Raw genomic sequence first — 24,732 nt, 5'->3', positions numbered from 1 at the left:
GAAATAATTAGCATCAGATGAAGGCATGAGGGTGGAGCCCTCATAGATGGGATTAGTGCTCTCAAAAGAGTCACAGGAGAGCATTCTTCCTCTCTCTACTCTGCCATGTGAGGATACAATGAAAAGTTGGCCATCTGCAATCCAGGAGGGTCCTCACTCAACCTGACCATGCTGGCATCCTGATTGTGGACTTACCAGCATCCAGAACTATGAGAAAATTAATTTCTGTTGCTAATAAACCACCCAGTCTATGGTATTCTGTTATAGCAGCCCAAACTGAGACAATTTAAATCAGCAAATAGTTTCTTTTCAGACTATTCCAGTCACTTCTTTGGCATATCTACCATTCCTCACTCAGCTACCAGGACATAATTAGAATGGCTGAAAGTTGCATAAGAAAAATCACTCAAGTTGACTGGTTTCACTTTACATTAATAGTGTCAAATGTCAAATTGGTATCCAATTTGGCCTGGCAGTCCAATTCTGTTTTTTTGTAAGCTGGCTTTCCTCATCCTACAGATGATGACCTCAACTCTTCTCCTCTCTCCACAACTTCCCACCACCATCACCCAACCCAGTACACAGCTGAGAGTTTAGAACCCAGACACGAACACCCTCATCTCCTCACCACCAGATCCACAAATGCCTGCACTGCGTTCCTTCCTGTCATGAGCCGGGTTTCCATTCACCTGCCCTCTGGAACCCACCCCTCGCCTGCTCCTTAGTATAACTCTTCTGTCCTAGCTCCACCCATATTTCTCTTTCTTGTCACTTTGTTCCTGATAAACACGGCAACAAGTACATATGTGTGTTTGTGTTCAGTTGTTCAGTCAAGTCGGACTCTGCGATCCCACGGAGTGCAGCCCACCAGGCTCTTCTGTTCATGGGATTTTTCAGACAAGAACACTGGAGCAGGTTGCCATTTCCTCCTCCAGGGGACCTTCCTGATCCAGGGATAGAACCTGAGTTTCCAGCATCTTCTGCATTGCTGGTGGATTCTCTACTGCTGAGCCACCAGAAACAAGTACATGTACATCATCCCAAATGAGCATGCATATTAGGAAAAAGCAAGAAAAGGTGCGAGAAATGGATGAGTTAGAGTGAGAGAGAGGCAGGAGACATAGACTGTGGTCCAGCTGTGGCCACAGTCCAGGTGAGAGGGGGTTGCTTGACGTGACACCGGACAGCTTTCTTCTAAGACTCTGACTTGGGTGCCAAAGAGAGAAGGAGGCTCTTTCCTGCCCACACTGGGCCCAGAAGGAACCTGCAGCTGTTGTGCCTCAGTGACTTTGTCTAGACTTTGACCCTAGTCTCTGCCCTCCATGCTTCCTTTCTTGGATGGCTCTCAGCCAGGCAGGGCACTCCTGGAGGACAGTGTCCATGTCTCATCTGACATTATGAACAGTAAGTAGCAATATAATCATCGTGCACACACACACAGCAGTTACTCTGAGCAGCCATGCTTCTAAGCACTCAGCATATATTAATTCTGTGATCACGATCCTACACAATAGGGGCTGTTATTATTCTTATCTTACACAGAAGAGAACTGAGGCACAAAAGTTAAGAACTAAAGTTGGCCAACATTTCTAGGGCATTTTGTCTGGACCAGACATAATTCTAAGCCCTTCACCTGTATTAAATCATCAAGTCCTCACTGCAACCTCATGATACAGGAGATACAATAGATCGTATTGTACAGATGTGGAAACCAAGACAGAGAGGGGTAAGTAACTCAGGAAAACTTAAATAGAAAGCTAGGAAGAGGCTCAATTCCAACCTAGAACTCTGGTTCCAAGGTCTGGGTTCTTAGCTGTCATGCTAGATGCAAAGTAGGGGGATCACAAATGATTCTTGTACTCATCAGTGAAAGATGCTGGCAGCCACAGACAGGTGAGCATCCCCGTCCTGCTCAGAGCCCCTCTCTGGCTGGTGGTCACCTGGCCCTCTGCTCTGGTGATGCTGAGGGACCAAGGAACTTTCAGTTTCCTTTCTCCAAAGTCATACTGATAGGAATGTCTACTTGGGCCAGCATGCTCCTCCCCGTTCCTCGGGGATGACAGCTTCTTTCTGGGTGGTGGGGGGCATTTGCAGACTCAGGTGGGAGGGTGGACTTACCTGGTACCCACAGATGTGCTGCATCAGGCGGTCACACATGACATTGCTGGTCAGAACCAAGTGCAGGACTTTCACAGCCGCGTACATGCTGTGGTCATCTGTTGCTAAGGAAATGAGGCCCAGGAGGATGGCAGGCCCGCCAATGAAGTCCAGGCTGCTGGCAGCAGGGCTGGAGTGGAACACCCTTACCCCTGTGTGGGACAAAGACTTTCCTGAGTATACCACAGCTTCATTGCAGTGGAAATTCCTCTGGCAGCATGCAAGAGCTGTCAGAGACATCATCCACTTACAGCTGTGGAGCCTGTGCACAGGACAAGCTGGGAGGAAGAGTAGGGGCTTTAAAAGTTTTAGGTCACTGAGAGATCCTGTGCTGAGTCCTTTCTGGGTCATAGAAGGTTGAAACAGCCCAGGGGATTTCAGACCTCCACCCTCTGTCTTAGTCCAGAGTGCCAGATGAGCCAGCCATCCTCTGAGCTGGCTGCTCTGACAACTTCTGGTTCTTGTCTGGGCTCTAGATCCTGCAGCATTGGCCCCTGGCACCAGCTCTCTGGTTTGCTCTTGCCTGATTGCAAGGCACAGTCACCAGTTGTTTTTTTCACCCAAACTACCACCACAATTACCTCTGCTCAGAGGCCCCACTCTACTCACTAGAAAGGCTCCGTTGTGCATAGATGCCAGCTTGGTTAGTAGCAAGCTCACTACCAGTTGTCAGATACAGCAAAGTGATTTGATCTCTGCAGGGAAGCTGACTCTCTGGTGGGGCTAACTCTCAACTCTTACTCTCACCATCTGAGCTTCTCAGCCCATTCAGTCTTGCCTACCACCCCAGAATTCCAGGCTGCACAAGTGATGCCAGCCACATGCTCTTCTTCCCAAATAGCAGTAAAAGTTCATACCTAATTGGCCCACAGCAACAGCTCCAATGGTTCGAAGAGAACCCGAGAGGTGACCAGCACAATTTCTTAGCAAGAAGACAGGCACAGCACTGTCACGGGATGAAATGTTCATCTGGAGAAATTGGCAACAGTTAGTCCTAAGCAACTTTCCTGGAGAGGAGGAGGTCTTGTTCAGGAGCTCCTGGAGGGCAGGCATCCTGAGGCCTGGCACTCCGTTAGTGTAAGCCATTGGATAAATAATAACTGAACCAACATCAGAGGGACTGAAGCCAAAATTCAGGTCTGTCCTGCCTCCCAGTCTTTGGCTTAATCAGAAGGGAGAACCTTTCATTATACAATTGTGCCACCAATGTCCCACATGGTTACTAATTAAACAAATGCTCACAGTGAGGAGCTGATGAGAGTAGGAAGGCCCTGAGGACACTTAGAGGCATAACAGTGTTGAGGAGGCCAGGCCTGCCTTCTTTCCTGTCTAGGGTCATCCAGCTCTTCAAGTCCTGGCATCACTGGTCTCCAAGGGCCAGAAGACGGGACCCTGGCCTCTTCTAGCAGAAAACTCTGCTGGTAAGGCATAGCTTTAGTGCTCAACAGGACTTAACTCATGATCCTGCCTCCTCAGGAAAGGGAGGGGACCCTCTGTCTGTGAGGGTAGCGAGAATATAAACAAATGAGCCCAAATTCATCAACAGTAAAAGAGCTCTTTATGCAGGGGATTAGGAAATAGGAAATCTAGTGGCCTCTTTACCTAACTAACTTGTCTGCTTGTTGCTTTGCAAATTTTTGCTTAAACACAATGACTCAAAGACAACCTTAGGGGTTAGTAGCACCCAGGAAAAAGAAGTTTAATAGTGTTCCCAGTGTCACAAGTATTGTTTAAATATCCCATTTGTTCTTGCTCTACTGAAGAGAATGAAGAGTACCTACTTTCTTTGAAAGAAGAGATTTGGTCTTGAGGAGTGTGAATGGGCAGGAGTCATAGAATATTTTCACAAATGAAGTGTGTCTGTCAACACACACACCCAAATGTAAATTAGTGTTCATTTAATCCCTGAAAGCTGCAGCAAGCCATGAGATCTTTATTCCGAAAAGGAGCAGCAAGTAACGTTAGAAGGTGTACCTCTTTGGCAATCAGACGGCTGTCCACCTCGTTGTATGTGCTTCTGATGTCTGCGACACTGGTGACGGAGGAGCTGGCTATGTGAAGGCCAAAGGAAACCTTTTCCTCTGCAACCAGGGGTGTCACTTCCACACCAGGATCCTCTCCTACAACAGCACATCTTCAGTTATTTCTACTCTCACTTTACTGAGTAGGAAATTAACCCTCAGAAGACTGAACATCTACTGCTGCATGGCAAAGTCATCACTGAGCAATGTTCCTAGCTATTATATGTTATTACATTGTATGTCATATATCATATGTGTCATTTCTGACACATAGAAAACTGCAGAGAAATCTCACAATATTAACCCTACTACAAAATAGAAGCACTCCAGGTATGAAATTACTAATACTAAGTCCTGAGACATCTATTGGGAATGTAACCTTACCCCCAAAACCAAAGTGCTGGGCTGAAAGTCCTGTGGTTTTCAGTGAGCTGCAAGTCCATGGTAAACACCTCCCTTGGTTTTAGCATACAGGTGCTCACACAAGGAGAGTGAGCTCACTCAAGGAGAGCTAGATATGCTACTTGAGAAGCATGGTGTAAACAAAGAGTTGATGACACTTTGGCTCTAGACCTGGCCTCCTCACATTGTCCTTGCCAGTGATCGTTGCTAGAGGAAATGAAGTTCAAAGAACACATGAATCCTAAAGACAGAAATGCTCCACAGTGCTCAGTCACCCTTCACCATGCAGGAAAGCATCAGTACATAGATTCATTTATCATTCTTCCCAGATGAGAGTTGACCCCCTCGACTTGGCAGAGCACAGAGAGCAATATTCCCTGCTTGAACAGCCAACAATCAATAATGAAAATGTGGATGTTTTGTCTGCCTGTTTAATAATTGAAGACAACAGTATACTTTAGTTAAAAAGCTTCTTCATTAAAAGGAATGTAACTTATTTATCTCATTCTCTTCCCTCTTTCTTTGCTGATGCTATTACCTACCCACTTTTCTCTATTACATACTCTGGAATTGAAACCTATAGGAGATTGTCATTTCCTTTTCTGTGACATTTTGTATTGGCTTGTAAATATATAATAATCCAGCTACAGAGGACTTCCCTAATGACTGGCCTGTGATGATTTTTTCCTTATAAATAAGCTATAAATAACTGGATGTCTTTTTAAAAATTACAATCAGCAAGGTCATTATAAATCAAAACACCCCATACCTTGGACATGCACAGCCTGGAAGTTACCACAGTATCTTGGGCCAAGTTTGTTAATAACTTCCAGGGTTTCCATTGAGATGGCTTCTTCAAAGAAGTAGGTGGGGCCCAGACGCCATATTAGTAACGACTTTTGTTTCCAAACTCGAGGGGTAGCAATATATCCATAAACATCCACAAATGAGGATGGATCCATTGAAAGGAATGGTCCTGGTAAGGCCTGAATGTACAACATCTGTTAAAACAAAAAGGTGGGGGAAAGGGATAGATGGGACGTATTTAATCTCAGAATTAATCAAATAAATACATAAAACAAAAAAAGATGTACCTTATTCATCTCTCAAAGTAAAAATTTTATTCAGAAACATTACAAAGATAACTCTCAAAGGTGAGAAACACTGTATAAAACAGTTTATAAAAAAAATTCTGTGTGTATGAGCTCTCAGTTGTGTCCAACTCTTTTATGACCCCAAGGACTGTAGCCTGCCAAGCTCCTCTGTCCATAGGATTTCCCAGGCAAGAATAGTGGAGTGGGTTGCTATTTCCTCCTCCAGGGTATCTTCCCAACCCAAGGATTGAACCTGAGTCTCTTTAGTCTCCTGCAATAGCAGACAGATTCTTTACCACCAGCACCACCTGGGAAGCCACGTGGGAGTAAAAGACTGACATTGTGCCTTTGGAAATCAATGTGATAAAAAAATATAAAGTGTCACTAAAAGGTTCATCTTTTTCTCCAGTCATTTCACAAAGAACTTTAAAGTCCAATGTTGGCACATTAATTAAGCTTTACATACTAAATATAGCTACAGACTAGAAAGGAAGAAATAAAACTGTCTCTATTTGCAAATGTCACATCCATGTAGAAATTTCTAAGGAATCCACACAAAAAAACTAATAAATGTATTCATCAAAGTCACAGGATATATGATCAACACATAAAAATAAATTGCATTCTATAGACTATTCTATAGAATAGCATTCTCCTGCTATTGCAGGAGACTAAAGAGACTCAGGTTCAATCCTTGGGTTGGGAAGATACCCTGGAGGAGGAAATAGCAACCCACTCCACTATTCTTGCCTGGGAAATCCTATGGACAGAGGAGCTTGGCAGGCTACAGTCCTTGGGGTCATAAAAGAGTTGGACACAACTGAGAGCTCATACACACAGAATTTTTTTTATAAAAAGAACATGCAGAAACTACAATTGCTCACAAGAAAAATAAATACTTTTTTGTTCTGCAAAATCCCATGTGAAAGAGGATGAAAGAAAGCTATAGATTAGGAGAAATTATTTACAAAATTACATATCCAACAAAGGACCATTATCTAAAATATTTAGATAAAACTCTTAAAATTCAATAGCAAAACAGTAAACAATCCAATTAGAAATGAGTGAAACATATACACAGACATCACTAAAGAGGATATACAAGTTGCAAATAAGGTTCTAACATTTGAGAACAGCTGTTTCATCTCCAACCTAAGTCCATATTTTTTCTTGCTCAACAGACACCTGGATCTAAACACAGACCTTACATTTATCCATTTAAATTTCACTTGCTGATCCTGACCCAACTTGTTGAAATCATCTTGGAAAGTCATCTCTGTCAGTCTTGGCCCTTGGCCATTCTCTATGCCATATTTTGCATATTTTGACATATTCCCATGGCATCTCATCCCTTTTAACCTCCATGCTGACTCACTCTGGTTTAGCAGGCCCCTGAAGTTGGATGTTCATCTATGTGCCAATTCACTAAACAACATATCAGCCTTGTAACTATAAATTCAACATGATTCATCAAGTGTATATTGCATGCTTTCAGTATGCCAGTCCCTGTGCTAGGTGAAAGCAAGTTCCAGATATCAATAGGACAAGGCTCTTAGCCTCACAATACATGTTCTACTTCAGAGAATATAATCTATTCTATGAAACAAGACTGGATACCAATATACTCTGTGAAAGAGGACCAAAACTAGCCCACTCTGTAATTATGCCTAAAGAGATTTAAAAAAAAAAAGAAAAAGACTTTGGGTGACCACAAATGTAACCACACTTTTCATCCTGGCTAACGTGAGTGACCACTGCTCTTTCTCCAGTGACAGTTTAAGCCCTTTCCCTTTCTTTCTGCTTCCTGATTAAAAGTTCTGAACATACATAGACACCATATTGTCTCTCTGACAGCACCCCATTCAGAACTGACTGACCTCCACTTTTTTGAACCCTCCCCAAAATCACCTAAAGTGAGCCCAAATCCTGTTAGTTCCTCCTAACACCTTATTACTCCATGCTAAGGAGGGTAAGAAGGCTCTTGCTACAGCAAGCTTCATAAATGTACCTCTTGTTCTGTACTATATGCATGCTCCTAGAGGTATTTGACTGGTGGGCATGGGCAGTTCCTAATATCTAAAACAATACCTAACATATATATTAGGTGTTCAATAAATATTTAATGTGGGAAGGAGCGAAGGAAGAAAGGAAGGTGTGAGGTAAGAAGAATTGTTAACAATTGAAGTCAAAAGTTAACTTTACATTTTGAAGGACTTTTCTTTTAATACTCTTGATGAATCCTTCTGGTTACCTCTGTGACTAGGAGGCATGGCCATGGGGCAAGCACAGCTTGGGGGAAACATCTCACCTTAGCCGAGCCGATGACCTGTCCATCCAGATAGGTGAAAACTGTACAATTCCTTTTCATTTCCTTGGTGACAACCACAGCCAGGTGATGCCACTGACCACAAGCCAGCAGCTGGCCACACCTGACCCGAAGCTGGCGTCCCGCAGAGGGCTCAGGGTCATCCTCTGGTTCCATGACATCTGGAAGAGAACATAAGCACAGACCTCACCTGCAGTGTCAGGGGCCAGCACCAGGGGCCCTAGAGCCAGTGGAGCCAGTGCTGAGCCTCCCATAGAAAACTAACAGCAGCAGGAGGTTTCATTGCTTTGTGCCAGACACTGAGGTAGGTGCTATCATGATTCCCATATTACCATCCTGAGGCACAGAGAGGTTGGGTAACTTGCCTAAGGTTGCATAGTTGGAGTTCAAACCCAGGAGTCAGGCTGCAGGGTCTACCCATCACTAGACTGTCTCTATAGGGACACACAGGGGCTGGCAAAGTCCCAGAAGGGAAGGAGCTTAGGTGGCTGGGCTGTGTGTGAAGGGCACCAAGCCAAATCCTGGGCCTTCCAAAGTCGATGTCTCACTATGAAACAGGGCACAAAAAACAGGCATGGCCATAACACCCTGGGCTTGGCCATCACAGTCCACTTTGGGCCACTGCAGGCAGGTAAGCTTGGAGATCCAGGCTGAGCTCTAGGCAGCAGAATCAGAATCAGCCACCTACCTATACAGCTGAGGGCAGGCAGGCACCCCAGGCTCTTGGGCCAAGAGCTGCTGACTCAGTCCCACATACCCCAAGTGTGGGCGAAATCTTACCCAGGGGCTGAAACTCTTTCTCTTCTGTAGACACAACCAAGGAGAGGTCTTCCGGGCAGAGGCTGACAGAGAAGCAGATGAAGGGCTGCTCAGTCCTGGCCAGGTGGCGCACCAGGGTCAGGAAGCGCAGTGGATGGCCCTCCGTGGCTGCGCTGTGCCTGGCGATCAGGAACCAGCAGGAGAAGGTCAGGCCCCCAGGCGGAGGGAAGGACCTGGCAGCACCTGGGGTCAGAACACAAGCATGCCCTGAGGCTTCGTCCTGCTGTGCAAGCCTGTCTAGACTCACGGTGGCTCTGATTTGGCCCAGGGGTGGCCCTGCTGTGTGCCAGTACTGGGTCCTGCCTGACCCACACCCACTTCACAGTGACCCATGCAGCATGACACTCTTGTCTCCTTCCTTAATCATACTCACAAGAATAAGTCATATTCCCTCCAGGACTTGAGCCTAGATCTTCAGAGCCTCTCTCCAATTCTGACCCACCTATTATGCTGCGTTGCTAATGAAGTGGAGAGGGAGCATACCCCTGAGATCCATCACCACGTGGCCCACAGGTCAGCTGGTCTAAAGCCGGCCTGTGTGCTATGTGGGGCAGAGAAAGCCAGACTAGCTAAGCTAAACCTTGCCTGGGGAGCGCTCACTCTAGGGATACCCAGGCTGGCAATACAGGTGGGGTCCACTGTCCTCACTGAATGGGCAGAATCAGGCTTGGAACTCTGCGCTGATGAGCTGTAAATTCCATGGCTCCTCAGCACCCACCCTCCCACAGAAACCCAGACCCTGGCTCTCCTAACAGGGGGTGCCTGGTCTTCAGCTGAGGGCAGCACTGTACAAAGCATGCCAAGGCCCAGCTGATCCCCACAGGAGTCAAAGACAGGCTTGTTCCTCAGTGGCCATCGGCACAGAGCTCACATTCCTCTCTAGAGTCATCAGGTGGGGTGAGGTGTTCATGTTGGCCTCTGTCAGTCATTGACAAAGGGCATCAAAACCAAGGCTCAGCTTCCAAGTCAGCCGTCTGAGCCCATCAGTGCTCACTGAGCCCCGATATGTGCAGAGTTGTGGGCTGGGCCCTTGGGATACACAGTGAACAGGAAACCCCTGGCTCATGACAGAAATGACCAAAGGGAAGGATGCGTTCTCTACAGACACGTGGGACCAAGAGGAAGACTCATGCTTTCTGGAAATGCCAAAAGGAAATCTGAAATCGAGACTCCCCCAGGACCTACTCCCAGGTCAGGGGCAGGGGACCTCAGCAAGCTAAACCCCCAGGGAAACACATACCTGTCCCAATCCCTCCGGAGATCGAGTACTCGGTACTGGCTCCCATCACCGTAGCCAGGGTTGGAACAAACAAACAGCTGGAATAGGAAAGTGTCTCAGATCACTGAACTGTAAGCCAGCCTCTGACGTGATGTCTGCCCCACTGTCTGTCTTCAGGGGCCTCACTCCCTCCTAGATCATGGGGCCCCCAGTACACAAAGTGACTGATGCTGGCACCATGGCCCTAAGAAAGGAACCTGGTCTGGAGGCTGGAGGGGAGGGCAGCCTAGAATGCAGACAATCAGAAGAAGGAGACAGTCCTGGCCTTAGAAGGCTGGGGATGCTGCCCCTGAAGATGGGGTGTCTGTGACCCAGACATTTTCCACAGCTGACTGTGAGAGCTGATAGAAAGAAAATACAGTTTGTAATCAACATTATAATTCACCCAAGGCACTGGGAAATTAATGAAAGCCTGTCATACCCATAACCTTCCACGGACATGTCGAATTCCACGAAGGATGGAGCCAGGGCTGCCCTCTGAGGCTGCAGGTTGCGGGGGGAGGTCATGGAGATGAGGCTCAGTGCCGTCTGAAGGGTGATGGTCGAGCTCTGGGATGGCCCCATGGGCCTGAGGGCCTGTATGCTTGTTGAGTGAGGGCTGGCATCCCTGGGGGCCACTGCAGAACCCTCAGCAGGCACTGGCATCGCTGCCTGTGACCCTAGGGTTGCAACCAAGAGAAGAGCTGAGTCTTTGCTCAAAGCATTTCCACTTCTCTTCTGTCAACAGCCCCCACCCTCTGCCACAGCCCCCAAGGAGGGCTCCGCAGAGCACCATGTATTCCCAAACCCCCAGGGTGGCCTCCTGGGCCCTCCCACTCACCCTGTTGCCTGGGACCTCTGCTGATGCTGATAACACTGAATCAATGGTGACAACCTGCTCCTCCTGGAAACTTCTTCTCCCTTTAATTCTATCATTGCCACCACTCTTTTCTACTACACGTTTTCTGTGGCTGTCATTGGCTTGCCCCATTAGCTGTCCTTCACTGGGGTTTTATCCTGGCTCTCTGACCTCCAACTCTTTTTCACAACAGCCTGTCTCCTCAAAGGCTCTGTTTCCCACCTCCAGTGGCTGGCCCACTCCTGACTCTCCATCCTTGCTTTCCAACTGGGCCTCCTAGCCTTAACATCCTGTGTGATCTTATATTCAGCATGTCCATGGCTTTCTTTTTTCCAAGCCGGTTCCCTGGACCAGCATCTTGCCAGGTACCAGGCCAATGCTTTGTCCTCCAGACCCCCTAAGTCCTTGCTGAACTGTGAGCTGGGTGAAGCTGACCCTGTTCTTCTGTCCAGGGGCAGTGCTGAGAACCCTGCATATGCTGTGACATGAAGGTTGCTATGCTCCAGGCATAGAAAGGGGCCAAGTCCATGCTCACCATCACCATCTTATATGGGGCTAAGAGTCTTCTTCCTTCCAGATCTGGTCTTTATCTGGGGACCATGGATCTAGTCTTTCTGCTCGTCCTCATTTGCTTCATCGAGCAGCAGGCAAAACCATTTTTAAATCTCTCTGCTTCCCATATTCCATAAAGGATTCCTTACAGGAAATGCATGTTCTCTTTTAAATCCCATTATCCGGCCCCTAGTCTCTCCTCTGTCCTCACCTGGGCATCCAGAGTCCCCTCCATGCACATGAGATGAACTGAGCTTTTTCATTGCAGCCGATGGAGGTGAAGCAATTCCAAGGCCTAGAAACTGTCTGCATATCATGACAAACAAGAGAACCAAATGATGACATTTTCAGTCAAAAGTTTCCTCCAGTTCCATCTGAACACTTGTCCTAGATCCTAGATCCCACTGGTTCCCCCACCATGCCTTCCCCTCTCGGCCTGGAATCCTTTTCCTCAGGCCATACAGAACCAGGGGGTCCCTGACTGGGCATTCAGACCAGAGAGCTGGTGAATTTAGATGCTTTTGACTTAACTAGTGACTAGCTAGAAGCCCCAAACTGGACCTGGAGAGGAAAAGGATTTTGTTGGGAAGAGGCTGGCCTGGCCCCTGGGTCCCATGCCTGCTGGCTGGAGGGGCTGCCTTTGATCCCCCTGCACTTGGTCCGATATGCCTCCAGGGGTCCAGCAGCCTGTGGCCCTGAGCACCACCCTTCCTACATCAACACCCTCTAGGGCCACAGGTACTTACGAGACCCTTGACCTCCCTCCTGCAGCCTTTCTTTCCTCTGCTTTTTTTGTCTTCTGTGTCTGCCCCTCCTTGTGCATCTTCCCTCGCTACTGGGACTCTCCAGGAAACATGTGGCCTCGTGGAGGTTCTACCAGTGAGAAGGCCCCACAGGATACAGTGGTGCTGCCTCTGGCCCCTCCATGTCACGTGTCCCATCACTGCCCCTTATGCCGGTCAAGCTCCCTGTGGTCTAGTCTTTCTCTTGGCAGTCAAGCCCTCATAACTACCCCCCTGCCAGCCCCCACCACCCCTTTCAGCAGGGTGTCTTCACATGCCTGGTTCCCTCCTCTCCTGGACTGGTGACCATCTGCACAGGCCATAGACCTCAGCTACCACTGATCCCTTGAAGCCCCCTCTTTACACCCAATCTCCCAGCTGTGGTCCTCACAGCTCCACAGAGCTCTCACACTGCACTAGCATCCCCTCTAACACTTTCTGAATTCTCCGCAGGACCCCTGGCTTATTGCTTCACCCCCTAGACCATCAGCTCCTACGTCCACTCTGTGGGCTGCACATTGCCCAAGGACCCAAGACTCCAACCTGGGCTTGCAGTGACCAATGCTGGGAAGGCAGGAGGGGCACGGGGATACTCTTACTGTCCACTGTGTACAAGCTCGGCTACCAGGGGCCAGCAAGATTTAACGTGCAACACACAGTACCTTAACACGTCTGGTTCGATGGCTTGGGAGGCAAGCTTTTCAAAAATCCTGATGAGGCCTGAGTGCAAGGGGCTGCTGCTGGTGGTCAGGGCCTTGTGGCAAGAAGTCATGAGGGTCCTGAGCATCCCCGCCTCACACATGACCTGACGGTTCTTCTCCGACTTCACCAGGGACTGGATGTGACTGGCCATGGAGCACTGGATCTCCCTGGAAAGCTTAGAGTAACCAAAGCAAGCAAGTGGTGAGCCCTGCAGGTCAGTACGTTTTGGGAGCCACTTTCGTCACCTCCCAGCTAGAGCTTGAGTTGGTGGTAAGGTGAGGATACTGAGTCCCCCAGAGCCTATTCTCACTGTCCCCAGTCTGTCTTGGGCACTCTCAGAGGTACCCTCTTCACACGAGCTGCCAGATAGGTAGATAGCTTAAAACAGACTGCAATCCAGCAGGCGAGAGCCTGCTTCAGTCTGAGATATGTGGTGGTTGAGCCATACGACATTTCTGAATTGCTAACATTTAAAATACTGATGATTCCACACAGAAGTCCAGATATGTGGCCTCTCTTAAAAAGTGAAAAGACCTGGTCAGGCCATTTGCCATTGTGAGTCTGTTGAGAAGTAGTTGGAGCCAGGCAGCAGCTGTGCCCTCTAGGGGGTCCCACACCTTACCCCCCAACCACTGGCATCTCTCACTGGACAGTCCCGTTTCAGTTTGCACCCCTGGCCCAGAAGGTGGAATCCTGTGGCAGCTGCAGCCTGCTCCACATTCTCAGGTCAAACCACACCAGCCTACACAAGCTCCTGAAGTCACAGCTTCTGTGAAGAAGCCTCCCCTCCAACCCACTTCCTTTGTCTGTCTTTCTGGGCTAAGTGCATTCAGACACACATACAGCTGCCCTCTTATCTTCCCCCTGCCAGATTTCAACTCACTTTACCATCTTTATGCCCTTGAAGCCCACAGGATACAGGCATAGAGTCAGCCTCATCAGCATTTCATCCAAATATATTACATTATTTTCATAATCTTCCTTTCTTCATAAAAAGATAACCCCTTGGCATTCCCAGCCTCCACTGAAAGGGAATTTCCTTCACAAAATCTTTACAGATTGTCCTCCTTTTCTTTTATTTTGTATGAGACTGTCTGAAATCACCAGGATGCCAGTTTGATCTTAAAGGAGGTATCCTGCAGTGGAGGCTATGGGGGCTTCCTTCTGCAGGTGGGGATACCCGCCATAGCTGCCCCTCCTGTGGGCGTCAGCTCCCCTAAGTGGTAGCTGCCCTGCTATGTAGCCCCATATGTATCTTCACATGTGCATACAAGTGTATACATGTACATACACATGCACACATACATAAAAGTGGGCACACACACACACACATATATACACCACCCCTGGACGATAGCCAATGGGGCCATGCCCTTCAGCCTCCGTGGCTGAGACCCCTCACACTTGAGACCCCTGGCCTGTGGACTCATCCTCACTCAGTTGCTTCTCCTGCATCACCCTGCTTCCCTCACCTCCCTTCTCCTGAGCCTCCCTCCACAAACCTCACACACCGGTACCCTGTCTTGGACTCTACTTTGAGGAACACAACTAAAGGCTGTAGCTTGCTTTGCATACTGCACGCCTTTGCCCTAGTCTCTAGTTTCAAGAAAAGGGATTTATGATGAAGTAGGTTATGTCTAGGTTAGTCCACCAATGTAAAGCCAGCAGTCACCATGAGGCACTTACTTTAGGACTCTGAACCCAACAATCAAAATTACCTTACTCTATCATCACCTCCCTGTGCGTGTAGTCATTCAAGGCCACCCTGCCCAGAGATGGTTCAGAGTATGTCTGTATCACCAAGGGACAGAATTCAGTAAGATGGCATTCTTCCTTAGACTGTGAACACAGTTTTGTAGTATATATGTTTCAAGGATTACAATGTATGGTGAAACATATACACACAGTTAATCACCAGTTTCTAGATTTTTTTAAAATGAAGGCGTCGCACAGCTCACCCTCCCACCCTTCCACGCCTTTCAGAAGCATGACACCTACAGCTTTTTCCTCAAACTGATGGCATCTGGTGAAATTCCCATTGTTACAATATCTCCAGTAATATTTCAACTTCAAATTTTAGACTCTTTTAGTTTAAAATGCAAACTACAGTAGAATGGTTTTTCAAGGAGAGTACTTCCAGGTAGGATTTCATCACTCTGCTAACATCACTGATATCAAGGAGAGATCTCATTACTCGAAGAAGATGGTCCTTGAAATGAAATCTTTATGCCTCCCCCCATCACCTTTCAAATTCAGATGTTGAAACCTAACGCCCGGTGTGATGGCATTTGGAGGAGGGATCTTTTGGGAATACTGTGTATGTGCTCAGTTATGTCCAACTCTTTGAGACCCCGTGGGCTGTAGCCCACCAGGCTCCTCTGTCCATGGGATAACCCATGCAAGAATACTGGAGTGGGTTGCCATTTCCTCCTCCGGGAGATCTTCCTGACGCAGGAATCAAACTCACATCTCCTGTGTCTCCTGCATTGGCAGTTGGATTCTCTGCCACTGCGCCACCTAGGAAGACCCTGAGGGTAAAGCCCTCATGAATGGGATTAGTGGCCTTAGGAGAGAGACCCCAGAAAACTCCTTTCTCCCTTGCACACTGTGAGGATACAGCGAGAAGAGTGCATGAGTGAGGAAATGGGTCCTCACCAAACACTGACTCTGCCAGTACCATGATCCTGGACTTGCCACCCTCCAGAACTGTGAGAAATGAATTTCTGTTGTCTGTAAGCCCTGGTCTATGGCATTTTGTTATAGCAGCCTGGATGGGTGAAGACAATACCCTTCTCTGTCACTGTGGTATCTGCACGGCCAGTGTGAACTGCTAGAGGGTCACGTAACCCAACAGAGACCAGAAATGGAAGGAAGAAATGCCAGATCTAAGTTATACTAAATGATTCCATGACTTTTACTTTAAGAGACTCTTCCATGTGGAAATCTACCCAACCTCCTTGACTCCCTTCCCCAGATCTTCCTTCTGATGCTCTAAGCATCCCTTCCTGCATCCATGGAGCCTGTACCTCTGCTTTCCTTCTCCTCTGCTCGAAACAGAAGAGCTGCTTCCACCCTCTTGCCTAGAACTCTCCCTCTCCAAGAACTTGATTATTTGGTAACTGCAGTCTTTTAATTTGGGGTGAGAGTTGGGGAGACAGTCTGCATGAAGCAAGATGCAAAAATAACAACACAATGTATTATTAATAAGAATTAAAAACAAATGTCTACAATCTCCAATTTTTATTACCAGCACTTCACTTATTGCTTTGGGAACTTTTGGCTTTTTTGTTGTTGTTTTTGCTTTTGTTTTTTCCCCACCAGAGCAGGAATACTGAAAATCTAAATATGCAAAAAATAAAAAGTTTTCAAAAGGGAAAAACAGAAATGCTGATGTTGTCTAATGATGCCACAAGTTTACTCCAAAATTGCTCAATACCCCATAATGGAGGAGGGAAAATTGATCGTCCTCATTATCGCTGCAGCTCTGTCAATACCAATATTGCCTCGTTTTGAATAAAATGTGCTGTTTTTTTTTCAATGTTGGTTCCAGTAAAATGGGGTTTTAGTGAAAATATGAGCAGTAGCAGGAAACCAGTCTGGTTTCTCCCTCTACAAATGGATTGATTTTCCTAACGCGCATTACTTCCAATGCAGGAAGGGGATGGTGGTTCAATTAGGACTTAGTGGTAAGCGCTTAGGGTCACCAGTGGACTGGACCCGCAAGGCAAATTATCACAGAGAGACGTGCGGGGCTGCCTGTAGGAGTTTTCTGCTTTCTCCACTTAGCAGCTGAGTCTTCATGTCTGTCCTTGTCCAGTTGTGGATGTTTAGTCTTTATCTGTCCCCCACCCGCCTCTTTCCTGGTCCAGATTGATACAGCGGTTCCAGAGCCCAGTGAGGGTTAGGTCCTGATGGAGTCGGTCCCTCCAAGGAGGTGTGGGCTTTGAGTACCTTAGTCCAGAGTGTGTCTTCTGGACATTAATCATACAATCCTGACACAGACTAAACACCATCAGATGACCAGCTTCTCCTTCCCCCAGACACTTAGAAAGAACTAGGGACTTCTACTGAGTTGCTTAAATGTGGATTAGTTGCTTATTCCAATGTTGTTGCAGTGTTCTTTGATAATTTTGGAAGAGAGGTGATACACTTTAAGTGACTTCAGCTCTTCAGAGATAACATAGGTAAACAGGACTCACAGATGTGTTTTATTTGATAAGTTGTGCTTTTTGTCTGGTTTGCTTAGAATTAGTGCTCTCTTTACATGGGCATAAACTTTTCATTTTGTACAGTCCCCACCAGCCTGATACACTCATTTGTGGTGTCCACAAAGCCTTGTAGGTATGGGAAGCTGTGATCTTGGTTTAGGTGTAAGAGGGTCCAAATTCCAATGAATCGGTAGGATCCATGTCTAAAGGCATGGCTTCATGGATGCACTTGTATAAATTTGCAACAAAGACCAAGATGCATGTGGGTGCCTGCTCTAAATCTTCTGTTTCTTTTACGAATTACATCCATACGATGGCCAATATTTCCTGATAACAGGAGCCTGGGATCTTATAAAATATTAGTTTCTTTCCAACGTTACTTCCCAACATCCCCTTTGGTCTACCCTGTACTCTACACCAGTAACATCCTCACCCTTGAATGCTTTTTTGAGTAATGCCCAACATTGAGACTGTCCTTTCTAATCCCATTCCTTTGATGAGGTCCTAATTATTTTTCAAGAGACAATTCACATGTTCTTTCACTTAATAAAACTTTTCTGACTATCCAAACCAGCACTGTGTCCACACTTGAATCATTATAAACATCGCACTGTGACAGGCTACCTACATATCTATGTCCTATTTATCAAGAACTGTGAACTGATGCCTGAGACAATGGCTCTTCATCCTTGTTTCCCTAGCACATCTCTCTGTGTCTCAAACACAAGAGCCTCTGAGTAAGCGCAAGCACAAGGGCATAGGGTGTAGTAGGACACAGCAGGTGCCCCAGACCCAGAGGGCTGAGAAGATGGTCAGAAAAGGTGATGAACCAACTGAGTATTGAAGGACAAGGAGGACAGAGCCAGGTCACCAGGGGAAATGATCTCTCCAGGAAAGGAAACAGTAGGTGCAAAGGCCAAGGGGTGAGAGTGAGTCTGGCCTTTCAAGGAAAACCTGGGGATCACAGACAGTTGCCAGCCAGGCTCGATCACCGTCTGCCCCACATCCCTCCCCAACAGTGTGGTCAGCCCTGAGATGCGGCATGAGACCATCACCGGGGAAACCAGCTGATAAACATCCATCTGGGAAGATGCCTGCATAGTCTGAAACCTGAAACGTTTGTGAAGAGTTTCCATCACCTTGGACACACACACCCTCACCCCACAATAGTTAGGTCAGGTAAGCAGAGAGCCCAACAGGGCTCCATGAGACCCAACATCAGCTTTGTGCCAGAACCCTTCCCCCTGTGACTGGTACATCCTCAAGGAGCTCAGGAAAGGAGGAATTAACTTACCCTGAAGATCCCTATAGCTTTGGCCAAAGTAATTACTGACACAATTCTTTCAAGATATACTTTTTAAACAGATTTTTTGTTGTTGCTGTTGTTAATAGATTTCCATACATGATTGCCTGGAGAAGATTCCTAGAACAAGACTGCAGAGTACACAGTCTTCTGTAAAGATGAGGGATCCATTTCCAAGCAACCTGGGGCTCCGGCCCTAGTATGTTGCTTTTGAGCTTCCAAACAAACATTCACCCTTCTTTCATTGTCTTGGCACAGGGCACTCAAATACCTACCCATAAGTAGGGACTCATGTTGATTTGATACTAATGGGAAACTTGGGCTAGGTACTTACTTTCCCTAAGCCTCAGGTTCCTTAGCTTTAAAATGAGAATACTGAAAATACCTCCCTCATTGTCTGTTGTGATTTTGGGGAGAGTCAACCAGAGTTGCATCTGTGAAAGTACTTTTTCTTATAGGATGCAACTGTGTTCAGAATATTGACCCCTTTTACTTGCAGTCTATCAGTAAAAGCCCTGATTAGTTATCAATTGTATTCATCAATTACTTTATCAATTGTATAACAAAAGCTGAAAATATACCTAAATATATGTAAAATATATTATCTTTCATTTAATATTTCCAAAATGTTATATACTGTAACTTGGCGTCCTAGAAGCACAAAGTCACAAAAACCAGAAGAGAAAGAGAGAAGGTATGATAGCACATATTGTGTGCCAGGTAAGGTTCTAAATACTCTCCAACTATACTCCCCACTGAAAAGGTTACACCAGTTTCCTCAAGTGACGTGCCAATGAGTCGCAGAACTGGTACCACAACCCTGGTCTTACGTCAAAGCCCATCATTTTAACACTGTGTAATGCACTCATTATGAGGAAGGGAACTCAATATCTCATAAGAGGCATACACTGAGGGTCTGTATAAATGTTTTACTTGGCGGGGTAGTTTGGCTTGGCTTCTGTTTAATTTCCCCCTAGCTAGATGTGAGTACCTTTAGGCTGGGCAAGTACCCTTCCCAATGGCCACAGGCCTCACCATTCCCTACTGTTTACATCCACACATTTACTTTACACTTCTAGCCCCAAGACACTGTGTCTGCAACCCCTATGATCTAGGCCATATCTGAGTAGCTGAAATTGATGTGGAGAGAAGGGAGGTGGCCCATATAAGTCATATAAATAATGATGGTAAAGGACTAGAAGCAAAGTCCCCAGATAATTGGACCAGAGCTCAGCCTATCAACTTCACTTGCACTCCATCATTCTATGTCCACTGTCGCTTGCTTTTGAAGTTTTTCATCTCCATGAAAGATTATGTCTATTTGCTCTATTTAAGAGATAACCCTAAGAAGTATCCTAGATTTTGACTAGAATATGACATTTTCCCACTCAGGAACGATAGAAATACTTGAGAGTGGGGTTCAGAATGAAATATAGAAATTCAACATAGTTGAAATTTATAATGTGTTGTAATTTGACAAAACAAGCCTCCTACTTGGCCAATTTCCTTGTTGAAGGAAATGACTCTTTTCACATAGCTTGCCCTTACATAATCCTACCCAGGGCTATTAATGCTGTCGATATTTTAGTTATTTGAAACCTGGATGATTAATTCAAAGTGTCTGAAATACAGGCTAATTCCAGAAAATGGTGCCCTTTCTAAACTGAGGCACAAATCAGTTGACAGATGAACGCGGCCCAAGCCTGATCTTCTTCCTGTCCTGTCACACTGAGCCAGAGGCTTCCATCACAGCAGAAACAAACACACCCAGCAACAAGGGGAGGTGCAGACTGGTGACAGATTAGCCTCCCCAGCGTCTGATCATGTCCTTGCTTTCCAACTGCCTCCCACCCATGGCTACTGCTTACCTACAGGGGAGGCAACGTGGTACAATGGCAGGAGGTCCCAGGGCCTTCCATCAGGGACATCCACCACCTACCTAGGATGTTAACTCTGTCAATTCACTGCTACAAGCTTCCAGTCCTCATCTGCAAAATGGGAATACTGATATCTACCTTGCTGGGTTATTATGAAGATCAAATGATAAAATGCTTGTGGAGTTTTGGAGACTTATAGCAGGAACTACACCAGTCAGCAAGTGCTTCCCATGGTGCCAAGTATGTTCTGCTCACTGTGCTAAGTGCTCCTGCATTGCTTCAGCCGATCCTCACAATCATGCCATGAGGAAGGTGGTATTATTCTCCCTGTACTACAGCAAAGAAAGTTAAGGATCACAGAAATTAGATAATTCCCCATGGTTCTATAACTGTTAAGTGGTACAGCTGAGATTTTACCCAAATCTGTTGTCCTCAGAGCCTCATAGAGTGGTTTAGGGAAACGTAGTGATGATAATGACAACAACAATAATAAAGGATGGTTATCCAATAAAATTCATCTGTCTTAGTATGGTACTCAAGGTCTCTCACAATGTGGCTTCAGCCTACCAACATAGTGGTGATAATGACAACAATAATAAAGGATGGTAATCCAATAAAATTCATCTGTCTTAGTATGGTACTCAAGGTCTCTCACAATGTGGCTTCAATCTACCTCTTCTGCCCCACTTACAGCCTGTCTAGCCACATGGTTTATCCTAGTCCAGCTGAACTATTCAGTTCAGTTCAGTTCAGTCACTTAGTCGTGTCCGACTCTTTGCGACTCCATGAATGCAGCAGGCCAGGCCTCCCTGTCCATCACCAGCTCCCGGAGTTTACTCAAACTCATGCCCATCGAGTCAGTGATGCGATCCAGCCATCTCATCCTCGGTCGTCCCCTTCTCCTCCTGCCCCCAATCCCTCCCAGCATCAGGGTCTTTTCCAATGAGTCAACTGTTCGCATGAGGTGGCCAAAGTACTGGAATTTCAGCTTCATCATCAGTCCTTCCAATGAACACCCAGGACTTATCTCCTTTACGATGAACTGGTTTGATCTCCTTGCAGTCCAATGGACTCTCAAGAGTCTTCTCCAACACCATAGAAAAGAAGTCCCCAAATGGGCATCTTTATGTGTGCCTCTGTCTGTGTCTGAGTGTCCTGTCTGTCCCTCCTCTATCTGATCTGACATAGACAGGTCTTTTCTTTAAAGCCTGGCTCCAGGGTTGCCACCTCTGTGTGGCTTTCCCTTCCCTCTCTCCCAAGACCCTGTGGGAAAACTTTTATTGCCGTTAGAGTGTTGTCTATCTTCTCCATTCCTCTGAGCACCCACCATCAAATTCAGACTATGCATTCTGGTGACATTTGTCTCTGAATCCCCAGTGAAACCTAATAAGTGTTGAGTAATTATTAACAGACATTCATGCACAGCACTGGCTGCCCCAACACAGGCCGAGCTCCACCTCTGGAAAACTGGATCTGGCTACCCAGCCTCTGAGTTCCTGTTGTCATGAACACAGCAAATAACCCTCTGCTAAGACCCGAATGGAAGTGCAGTGATTGCTGGAGAGTGGAGAGGTCTCCAATATTAGAGTTCTAGTCCAGAGCTACATCCCTATAGCAAGGCCCACGTGGTTGTTGAGCATCATGAAAGAGTAAAGGCTTTTCTTCTCAATGAGTTATTTCTGCCCGGGGCCAACTCAGCTCCAAGAGAACTGAGCTGGACTCCATTTCTGCCTTATGCTTAGGCATAATAAAATTCCTACAGTCTAATTTTAATACTGGTGATGCTACAAGAGGCAAGAAAAAAGATTAGCTGGATTATCTGTTTCCAAGAGCAACTCGCAGAGCTAGCATTTTAGAGAGGGGGAAAACAAAAACCCTTTTAGTCTTGAACAGAACACATGCAATGTGGCCACAATTAGAAATAAACCAGACAACCCATATAAGTAGTTAAGCAATTGCTTTCTAAAATGATACCTGTACCTTGGAAAGCTATCAGTTTCTCACCCATAAGGTAGGAACAGCCTCTGAGGAACGTACAGTGGGTAAAACTATAGGGACCCACGAGGCCCATCTAAAGAGAGACGAGTGGGAACTCACAGTCCATCTTTCTAGTAACACTGCCATCTACTGAAACTTTCTGCTCCTTTCTCTGTCTCCCACATCTGCAATCCCGCAGTTAGTTTCATTTCAGCATTTTCTTGCGTGGGTCTCATTTCACATCTGATTTACTATTCTATTTGTTGCTGTGAGGTTTCCCACCCTCCCTTCCAGAAATTAATTACTGTAATTATCCAACTTTTAATAGCTGCTGATTTGGCATCTGCAGGACATTTTCGAGAAAATGCACCACTACATTTCATTTGCATATTTGAGAGAGTGCGTGAGAATTAGAATTTTCCTAAATTACTTACTGTGACCTGAATAGAGAAAAAGTATCCTACCAAGTGGAAGTCTCATTTGCATACTTAATTTGGCCAATTACCATCGCAGGGTGAGAGAAAGTTCTTGCCTACACACTGATGTGACAACTCAGGGTGTTTATCGGGAACCCAGGCTCATCCACAGAGTCTTCCTATACTAGGAGACAGAAGGACAGGCCACTGTCTGCTCTGCATCACTTCATCAGTCATCCTCACGGTGGAGACTCGCAATAACATGTTTATCAGCAATCAGTTTGATTGCTAATCACCCAAACCACAGGCTTGGTTGCTCCCTTTGCAAGTGCCTTGCATGGTATGAAATACAGCTAAGGAGGCCAGACATCCTCACAGTAAGGCAAATGCCACTGGGAAAGTGAACAATGCCAAGATGCATAACCTCAGATCAAGAGCTGCAGAGAGGAGAGGTTTATTCATCAAACACAACTTGACTTTGGGCCTGGAGTGAGTTTTAGATCTCCTCTCACCACCCCCATGATTTTAGGAAGCTGCACAACTTTCTTGAGCTTCAAGCTCCTACAAACTGGGGAGAATTTCATGTACTTTAATGACTTGTTATGAATATTGATTAAATAATGTTCCTGGAACAGAGGTAACCCTCCCTGTTTTGTTAGTTTCCAACATGCTCCAGGCAGTCTCTGTCCTGAACACTAATGTAAAGAAAGTGAGGTCCTGGGCTTTAGATAACTAAATGACTCAAAGACATTTGGTTTAGGGCTCAGATAATTTTATCCATCAGTTAGATATCTGAGGCAAGCGTGGTGGCTGGTCTTTAAAGATGCTCCCCAACAATTGCTCCTTTAGGACACACAAGCCACCCTTCACATCAGTAGAAGAGACATATGTCCTTTCCTGCTGTGTCCAAGCTGAACTTGTGATTCACTTTGACCGACAGAATGCTATGGAAGCAATGCTGGCCCGTTCCGGGCAGGGGTCTCTGGAAGGCCTGGCAGCTTCTGTGTTTGTGCTTTGGGAATGCTGAGCTGCTGCATGACCTGCTAGAGAATCAGATGTAGGGATACAGGTAGAGGCCAGATGGAGAAAGCTACATGGAGAGACGTCAGGATCCTCCCAACGGCTTAAACGAAGGACAAGGCAAAGCTGGACCTGCATCCCTGTGAACTCCCATTCTCCGATAGAAGCCACAGCTGTGCGGGGAAAGACCAGGAGCCCTGGCAGTAGGCAGGACCACATTTAACACCAGGTCCACCAACTCAGAATCATTAAACAGCATGTATGTTGTCTGAGACTCAGTTTGCCACTGGATGAAGCTAGAACAATTATACTCCCCACTGTGGCACTAGCGGTAAAGAACCCGCCTGCCAATGCAGGAGAGATGCCGGTTCGATCCCTGGGTTGGGAAGATCTCCTGGAGGAGGGCATGGCAACCCACTCCAGTATTCTTGCTTGGAGAATCCTATAGACAGAGGAGCCTGGGGGGTTACATTCCATGGGGTCACAGAGTCAGGCATGACTGAAGCCATTTAGCAGCAGCAGTCAGGGAAAGGGGGTAACACTGGGCCTGCTACATGGTAGCTTCTCAAGTCAAGTCCTTTCCTTTCACCTGCTGCTAATTCAAATGTACGCTTTCCAGGGTTTCCTCAGCTTCCAGTTTCTTTCTCAGAACCTCTAGAGAACGTGTTTTACAAATTGCGAGCACTTCCTGAGAATCTGTCTTGTTCTGAGGCCCGATGCTCTTGCTCATGCAATCTTGGGCCATCGGTGCTCCTGGGTCAGGAGCTGAGAGATGCCTTGCCTTCCCCATCGTCCCGTTCCCTGAATCCTGTTCATCTCAGGGCCTTGAGTCTCTCTCGCAATAGGTCTCCTGACTCCTAGCTCTTCACACTTTCCAACAGACGCCACCTTTATTGGGCTACCACCACGTATCACCAGACTGTGGACAAGGCTCCCTAACTCCCCCAGGCCACCCTCCA

The 24,732-nt window shown here is 46.6% G+C and overlaps 1 protein-coding gene across 5 annotated transcripts in view; it reads right to left on the bottom strand.

The window, feature by feature from the left end:
• The window catches only part of WDFY4 (WDFY family member 4), a 257,168-nt gene that overhangs the window by 162,262 nt on the left and 70,174 nt on the right, over positions 1–24,732 (bottom strand). For all 5 annotated transcript variants that reach the window (XM_070471003.1, XM_070471005.1, XM_070471006.1 and 2 more), the window contains exons 14-23: positions 12,933–13,147; positions 11,700–11,794; positions 10,520–10,757; positions 10,060–10,136; positions 8,781–9,002; positions 7,983–8,161; positions 5,350–5,581; positions 4,132–4,277; positions 3,015–3,126; positions 2,119–2,309 (exon numbers count right to left, since the gene is read on the bottom strand). In XM_070471003.1, coding sequence (XP_070327104.1) covers positions 2,119–2,309; positions 3,015–3,126; positions 4,132–4,277; positions 5,350–5,581; positions 7,983–8,161; positions 8,781–9,002; positions 10,060–10,136; positions 10,520–10,757; positions 11,700–11,794; positions 12,933–13,147 — 1,707 coding nt within the window. The remainder of the gene's footprint in view (positions 1–2,118; positions 2,310–3,014; positions 3,127–4,131; positions 4,278–5,349; positions 5,582–7,982; positions 8,162–8,780; positions 9,003–10,059; positions 10,137–10,519; positions 10,758–11,699; positions 11,795–12,932; positions 13,148–24,732) is intronic.

The sequence above is a fragment of the Odocoileus virginianus genome, chromosome 7, assembly GCF_023699985.2.
Source record: "Odocoileus virginianus isolate 20LAN1187 ecotype Illinois chromosome 7, Ovbor_1.2, whole genome shotgun sequence".
Taxonomy (NCBI): Eukaryota; Metazoa; Chordata; class Mammalia; order Artiodactyla; family Cervidae; genus Odocoileus; species Odocoileus virginianus.
Note: the sequence above shows the minus strand (reverse complement) of the source record. Positions and strands in the feature narration are given on the sequence as shown.